At 43.8% G+C, this 8,597-nt stretch overlaps 1 protein-coding gene across 2 annotated transcripts in view; it reads left to right on the top strand.

Annotated features, from left to right (window-relative positions):
* The window catches only part of LOC108572742 (ion transport peptide-like), a 14,422-nt gene extending 9,652 nt beyond the window's left edge, over nt 1-4,770 (top strand). For both annotated transcript variants that reach the window (XM_017935025.1, XM_017935034.1), the window contains exons 2-4: nt 2,516-3,075; nt 3,468-3,588; nt 4,703-4,770. In XM_017935025.1, coding sequence (XP_017790514.1) covers nt 2,516-3,075; nt 3,468-3,588 — 681 coding nt within the window. In that variant the 3' untranslated portion in view covers nt 4,703-4,770. The remainder of the gene's footprint in view (nt 1-2,515; nt 3,076-3,467; nt 3,589-4,702) is intronic.
* The last annotated feature ends 3,827 nt before the right edge of the window (nt 4,771-8,597 follow it).

Raw genomic sequence — 8,597 nt, forward strand, 5'->3', positions numbered from 1 at the left:
CGCTCCGCCATCATCTCCTCCTCCATCGACCGAACTCGGTTCGATTCGACTTGTCTCGACACTATTCTCTTTTTTCGGTCTCCCCATCGTCCTCCTCCTCCCCCTTTTCTTCACTGATCTTACTCTCCGATTCGTTATCCTTTGTTCGGACATTTTGCCAATTCTCTCTTCTCTTATCGCATCTCTTACACGTCGATATTCTCTCTCCTGTATGTACGTATGTAAAAAAAAAAACATGGCCAACTTCTCCATTTTTCACCCGTTTCGTCAATTTTTTCCTTCCTGTATTCACAATCTTTCCGTTTCGTCTCGTCTCGTTTCTTCCAATTTCTCGAGTTTCGGAGTAAGCGCGTTTCAATCGAACAAATCTTCGACGTCACCAAGCGTTAACGGAGTGTATTCAGATATTCCGTGATCGTATACGATTTCCTATGGAAACCAGTGTCGATCGAAGAGTCGCATTTGGTCGCGTGTAAGCATTCAAAGTGTGTACGTATAACTAGTGAGTCGGATAACAGCGCGCGACAGGGCCGTGAAGCGGTGCCGAAGAGTGTGTAGTTTTTTGCTAAGGGGGATTTACAGATTGCACACCTGTGCGTGGCTTGGTCGAGGAAAGACCTCACCTGTCGAGCAACCGGTCTCCATTGACTTTTTCTTCCTTTACGTACACTCACTTCGCTCTCTGCTCTCCACTCCATTCTCTACTATCTGCACTTCACCCTGCGTATTCCGACCACTACCATCGCCACCATCGCCACCACCACCAGCACCCTCAGCCATTCTTCACCCTCCACGCGGTCTCCTCCTCGCGGGTTCTTAGCTCTTCACCCTAAATTCTTCACGTCGCGTGATATACCTTTCGCTTTCCAGTTAACTCGTACAAGTGACGCTGCTATCGTTTACGCTGCTTGCAGCGCACGTACGTAGGTACGTTGCGCGACTCGTTGCTCCAAACGAATCTTTCATTAAAGATTTTTCTCTCCTGGCAACAAAAAAAAAAAAAAAAAAAAAAAAAAAGAGCAAGATTGGGCTTCGAATCGTAAATCTACGGTGTTCCACTCGTTTTCGGCAAATGTGAATGCTTGCGCGCGTGCGTGTGTGGTCGATTACTCGTAAGAATTCGATCAAGAAGAGAGGCTGTAGCGCGCTAGGGAAGTAAGGAAACGGCTAGAAGAGTATGTATCGACGTTGGAGTACGAGGTTTAACGGTCGGTGGTCAGTGATCGGTGAGGATCAAGGATCGACGATCGGTGATCGTATTTGCTCTGAAAATCCGTGGGACGGTATTTAACGATCAAGACTGTGAGCGACTTTAGAGGCAAATTATCAGGCTGCAGGCAATTACCAGGTGGGGGTCCGATACAGAGTGGGGCGGTTTGAGAGTTCCGAGAATCGGTCGTGGCTAAAAATAAGATCCCACCCGGGAGCGGTGATTATGTTCCGAAAAAAGAGAACTGGGCGAAACGCTCTCCCCGGTGTGTGCAGGTGCCGCCGATGAGACCAAAGAAAAAGGAGCAACGGGTAACCGCCGTCGTGTGTTCGAGAATCTCGCATTGCCCCGCATCGGTGTGCATAAGAAGGCCTTCTTTCTCTCTCCCCCCCCCCCCCCCGGTAGCTCTCACTCTCTCTCTCTCTCTCGCACATTACTATGCAGTGCGGTACGGTGCGGTACAGTGCGGTGCTATGACGTGACGTGCCGCGCCGTGTTGCGCTCTGCTGTGTCGGGCCGCGCTTCAGCTCCGCTTAATGAAGTTGTCGGTTCAGGACGTTTACAGGTGGGGCCTACCTGCGTGTGGTCCATTCACGGCGATTGCCGCAGGACTGGTTAGGAGTGCTTTACATCTTTACTTTTACCTCTCGAACCGCTTCGAGTCTCGTCCGCTCTTCTCTCGGAGAGCCTCGAGATGCCGTGTGCTCGAGCAGGACCGACCGTGATCGCGCAGGCTTGTCCACCGCGCGTCATCATCCTCGTTGTGTTGTTTGTTGCTGTCGTACGCCCGGTACAGAGTAGGAGCGGGAGAGTTCGGCCGCTATTACAACCGCAACCAAGCGCGACCTGTACACTTTCGAGGAAGGGGTTTCAGGAGAGGGAATGCAGAGCCACTGAAACGTACAACTACGGATACCCGTATGTCTCGACCGAGGACGTGTATCTTTTAGCCTCGGACCGACTGCACATACGTTTCGAACAATCGATGGATTTCATACATTTTTGCATCTTATCCTGGGTATCTCTCTCTCTCTCTCCTGCTCGTTCGCTCTCCCTCCGACGCCTGTCGACGCTACGAACTCGAGTTTAAATCTGATTCTCTTTGAAAACCCTATTATGTACTCGCTGCGCTACACTTTCTTTTCTGTGCTGTAATTTTACTTGTGGTTTACCGCGAAGATGACCAACTAAACGACCGACCACCATTCTGGACTTCAACAACGCACAGCCGTTTTTCCGATTTCTTTTTTCTTCGATCGATGCAGTTCCTCTCGTAAGACCATTTTCTTTTATTCTTTTTTCCAGACTATGCATCGACAACAGAGACTTCGCTCGTCGTCGTCGTCGTCGTCGTCGTCGTCGTCGTCATCGTTAGCGTTGCCATTCTCAACGTCTCGGTCATCCATCCCAACTGCACCGCTATCACCAACAGCGTCGATGTCGTCTCTGACAATGTCTACGTCACCCTCAACGTCCTCATCTTCGTCGCCGTCGCCATCTACCTTTTTACCATCGTCAGCGACGTGGTCAACGTCCAACCTGTCGACGTATTCGTGGAGCGTACAACAAACCTCGTGTTCGAGGTTATCTTCGTTACCAAGCGATTCGTCGATCGTTCCAACCGTATCGATACCCTGCCCGAGACTTGTCTCTGTATTAGCCTGGTCGGTGACACTGTTACTCGTCTCGTCTTGTATCGGCCTAACGGATGCTGGCATCTTGAACGGACATCCTTTGGGTAAAAGGTCGTTTATCGATATCCAATGTAAGGGTATATACGACAAGAGCATCTTCGCCCGGCTGGATCGCATTTGCGAGGATTGTTACAACCTATTCCGGGAACCTCAGTTGCATCAGTTGTGCAGGTAGGTAATCGCCCACCGGTACTCTTCTTCCCGTACTATTACACAGGTCTGTCCATTTCTTCCAACATACTCTTCAAACAGATTCGAATAACCAACGACGCCGAAACTTTCGTTGCAAACTTCCTCTTTACACTGTGTTAACGGGGGAACGAAAGAGAGATATTGTTATATGTATATATATGTAAATGGTCGCGTCGATGGTTGTTCCAAGAGAGAGAGAGAGAGAGAGAGAGAGAGAGAGACAGAGAGAGAGAGAGAGAGAGAGTAGTAAACCACCGATTCAATTTCATTCGTTTTCAGCGACCAGAGATCTAGGACGAATCGCAAGATAACGACGCGCCGTCAATTCTGCCGCTTATATTTACCATTTGTATTTTGAAATTTTTTTGCAGGAAAAACTGCTTTACGTCAGACTACTTCAAAGGATGCTTAGACGTGCTACTGTTGCAAGACGAGGTAGAGAAGATCCAAACATGGATCAAACAACTTCACGGAGCGGAACCCGGGGTTTAGGTAGCTTTTTTTTTTACGTTTATGATTTCTTTCCCGCGTATTTTCATTTTCCAGCTTCACGCGTACACCTACTATTCTCCTTCCTTACCATTCTTCTCCTCCACCGATAACTTTCTCCTTCTTCGGTAATAGTCCATCCAAACTTCCATTCGAATTCCCTCCTATTCACGCCTTCCCCCCCCCCCCCCCGTTTTTCTCCATATTTTTCTTACACGTTTGTTTTCGTTGCTCGTTGCCGCTAGTTCCCAACATTTACCAACAAGTTAGTTGTTTTTCGATCCACACGAACGATTCGCCTTTGACGACATCGTGCACGCTCTATGTGCTTTTAGGTAATTCTCACCTGATTTCGCAATAACAAACGATACCGTTCTTCTTTCTCTATTCTTGTATCAGCAACGTACGTACATATGTACACTCGATCATCAACCAAATGAATTTTGGTCATAAGTACGTTCTTGATAAGAGTTGTTATCAAGATCGTGTTCAGGGGTGCAGGACACCTTTCGTTACATTTCTCACAAACCCTTTTTTGCCCATCTAGCGCCGATATTTCCATCCTTTCCCCTTTTTTCTTTTTCGGTCCAACAGATTTTTGTCGCGCGTTATCGTGCTTCGTCGTCGAAACATGGGTATGGATTTCGCGCTAATCTACATTTTTCAGATCGCGCCAAGGGAAGAGAACGATGCCAATGGAAATACAGTATTTTTCCATCAAATCAAATGTTTTCGCAGGTTCTCTTATCGGAAGCAGCTGTTGCTATCACGTGCATTTTGTTTTTTGCAGCCGTATTTACGAAATGGCGGTTTTTTTACCCCAAACTTTTTACCGCGTGTCATTCTCCCAATATGTATGTATTCCGCTACATCTGTACTCCGCACATTCAAACGGATTCGTTTCGCTACGTCGTATCGAGAGCGAGAAAATCGTCACGATCAAGGATACACGTCGATGGCGAGAAAGCAAGCGAACGAATCCTAATTTCCCTTCTCCCTTGCCCGTCATCTTTTTCAAACGTGTCACCAAGCCAAGTCGAAAATTTCACGCAATCCTCGAATTTCCGCGGCAAGGTACGAAACACGACCTAACTATTGTAACATCTTGTATATTTAGGCAAGACTGCTTTGGTACGCAATACTTTACAAGCTGTATTCAAGCGTTGCTGCTCGAAGACGAGAAGGAAAAGTTTCAAGAGATGGTCGAGTACCTAGGCCGCAAGAAGTAAGAGGAAAAGAACATAGAGGCGCTTTCATTACGAAGGGTTTTTCATTTATACGACATCTACGGTGGAACGATTTCAACAACGAGAAACTTAGAGGAATAACGAGAAACAATGAGAAACAACAACGAGAAACAACTAGGAACAAGGAAAAAGAAGAAGCTATCGACTACCGGAAAACGATCATCACACGAATTTTCGAAATCTCATTGACTTTCTTAGTTCACGCTACTTCCTTCAGGACGTCCGAAAGACCGAACACACTCCTGAACCGGGGATTCGAAGCACGCTACGCGATCATACCTCCTCCTTATCTTTAACAATCGATCAGCAATCGTACGTCTCCTTACGTATCTACATAAGACCATAATACGTACGTACACACCTACATAATTCGGGAAAAAAGGAAAAATAATGCAAAGTCGTGAGCAGAGACTCGCGTCAAACGAATATCTGACTTTTTCTACAATGTGCACAGTGCGTAGAAATAATTGAAAATTAAGCAAACATCAACCGTACGAAATGGAGCCCACTTTTGTCCTTACCGCTTTCGTCGTTGTTGCTTTCCGTTTGCGAAAATTGCGTGTCAGATTCGTGCAAGCAAATTGGTATGAGCGCGAAGTTTGCGTGCCGATGAATCCATACGAATCTAGTCGACAGAATATTTGCGCTCTTGCGATATTTGCGTTTTATCCAATTAATCGTTAATTATCTGCGTTGATTATTATCGTCGTCCGTTATTACGACGATTATTATTTTTTATCCCCTTTTTATATCGGTACTATAATGCTTAAAACCGAAAGAAAAAAAAGAAGAAGAAAAAAGGGAAGAAAGAAGAAGAAAAGGACGAAAGAAAATCGTACACGCGTTACTTATTCAATATACGATTTCGTTGATTAAAGTAGACGACCCGACGCCAGAGTCCTTAACCAGAAGATAGGCCAAAATTACGAGTAAGTCTCGCCCAAAATGAATCGAGATTTTTCGAAAAAGAGAATATTCACGCAACTACTATTTCTTCGTTCCAATGGTAAAAACATTTCGTTATCGGTCTCGGCAATTTTCACGCGATTAGCGAAAACAAGCCATTTGGAAACAGAACAAAGAAAACAACAACAAAAAGAGAAAGAAAGAAATAATTAGAAGGGCTCGTGGATTACATTATTATTACGTTACAAATACCGACATTATCTACAGTATTTCTACCATTAACGTTGCTGCTATATCCTATAACCGCAACTGCAATAACAACGACGATAATTACTACTCCTGTTGCTATTGCTGCTACACCTCCGGTAATACTACTAATCCCTACTAATACCATCGCGTCCCGTCGCTATACCATTCCCACTATTAAACGTACCAAATCTACAACTGCTACTTCCTTCCACTACTATCATTCTTATCATTACTGTTGTTGCTGCTGCTATCTTCACCACACTGTAACGACACAACGACGACGACGACGACGACGATTACCACATAATCATAACCCATCATCTACTACCGCTGTTGTTACCGCTGCTCTAATTAACTACCATTATTATCGCTACTATTATCTCTTCTATTATGTTATACTATACTATATTATATTATATTGTACCGTTAGTTTATAGCATACTTATCGTTGTTGCAATTACTACGAGATATTAGTGCGACAACTCCGAGTTCAAGTTCGACGACGATTGTTTCGAAAAGGAATCAGAGAGAGAGAGAGAGAGAGAGAGAGAGAGAGAGAGAGAGAGAGAGAGAGAGAAACGAACAAAGTTTTATCAATCAGTCGAACGACGCGAATCAAGGAGTTATTCGTACGTAGTAAACGTATAATATTTATTTATTTGTTCACTTTCTTCAAGTTTGAGAAAGGCGATCGTAAAGCGGTCATAAAACTTATACAACAACGTTCTCTCCGAGAAGCTTATCGCGTAAGAAATGTATCGTTTTCGGATATCCGTTTACACTACAATAGATGATCTCCGACTATTGCGCGCAGGAATCGTTAGTAAGTGGATGCTATGGAAATTCCATCAACGTTACTGAACATTATCTCATGTTCACCCACTCCCGACACCGGGAATTACGGACCATTCCAAAATCAGTATTGAAACCATTCCCCCTCGCCCTCGATATTGTTCTAGAATCATCGTCGATGTAACGTATTCGTTTCTACCGCGCAACAACACCCTTCTTCTACCAACTAGAATCTCTGTTTAAAGTCGGCTGTTTGCTTTCGTTTCACCGTCTATTTTGCATCGATTGCGATACCACCCCCCACCATCACCTATAGTATATCATCGTCGTTTGTTCGAACCGCGCGCAGGTAGAAACGAAAAGAGAAACGGCTTGGAATGCGCACATTGTTCGATTCGATTCGATTCTTGTACAATTCTATAATGTATATTATATTATATCTTAAAATAATATATAATATATATTATATACTTTATATACATGCATACATACAGGCATGTGCATAATCGCGTAAAAAAAAAAAGCGCGTAATCGTAAATATGTATGCATACGCGTATGTATACTACCTGACATATGTATGTGCATGCAGCAGTTGCTCTACATTATAACACGCGTGCGTACACGTATACGCGCGCACGTAGGCACATATGCATCAAATGTAACGTATATATATATATATATACATGCATAGAAAATTGCGTACACGCGCTTCACGCGACTCGAATATTTAAGTCTATTCTTGTTTTGCGTGAATAAAGATGATTCAAAAATCACAACGTTCATGTTCTTTCTGTCAAATCCACCACTACTATCCCCATCTGCGGGTAAACGGGCTCGTCGATATCTCAAAACTACTTCACGAAAATGGCCTACTACTCCGATACAGTCGAAAAACAACGGTAAAGAGCAAATTTGTTCCGTTCGCACACGTAGACCAAATTACCACCATCGAAATAACGACTACGTACACAGTTCAAAGTGCACATGTTACTTGATATTTCACTTACTAGTACATACATATGCAGTCGTCACATACCTGTCCTGTCACTGTTATGTACACGCGCAAACACAAACACGCGCGCGCGCACACGTTTGTGCAACTAGAAGAGAACGTAATTAAAACAAAACCGAGAGTCACTTTTCACCATTAATCAATTCTGTTTTCGTTAAATCCTTCTACTATACGCTTATACAAATACATTCCAACACGTTTACTCTGTTCAAATAACTAACTAACTCGTTGCTGCTGCCCCTCGTAACGCTTCCTGTTGAGAAAATCTATCATTCCTTAAGCAAGAAACAAGCGCACAACGCAAAAATTCAGTATCGCCAATGTTGTCGATTTTAACCGGTTACGAACGATCGATCCCGATAGCACTTATCAGTACCAAATGGGTACACAAAAAACTGTTTCGAGGGAATAATAATCAAAATGCAAACTTTATCGCGTTTCGAAGGCAAAGAACTAGGAGGAGCGAGTAAGAACGGTTGATCTTTTCGTAAACTCATTTTATAATGTACAACGTACACACACACACACGCGCGCACACATACACTCACACACACACACACCAGTGTATATGCGCTAATCAAATATATATATATATATTATCAAATGCTAGATTTCTATGAAACACAATAGTACGAAGGAAACAACACTGCAAACATACCTTAAGCTAGACACAGTTTTTTTTTTTCTTCTTTACAATTTGTACTGTCGCGTTAATTTTTACAACTGTACGGTATTACAAATTTAACAGTACTTAACTTTGGATAATATTTGGAACATCGAGAGTTTCGCGATTCATCTTTCTCCCT

Source organism: Habropoda laboriosa, unplaced genomic scaffold (genome assembly GCF_001263275.1).
Source record: "Habropoda laboriosa isolate 0110345459 unplaced genomic scaffold, ASM126327v1 scaffold34, whole genome shotgun sequence".
Lineage (NCBI taxonomy): Eukaryota > Metazoa > Arthropoda > Insecta > Hymenoptera > Apidae > Habropoda > Habropoda laboriosa.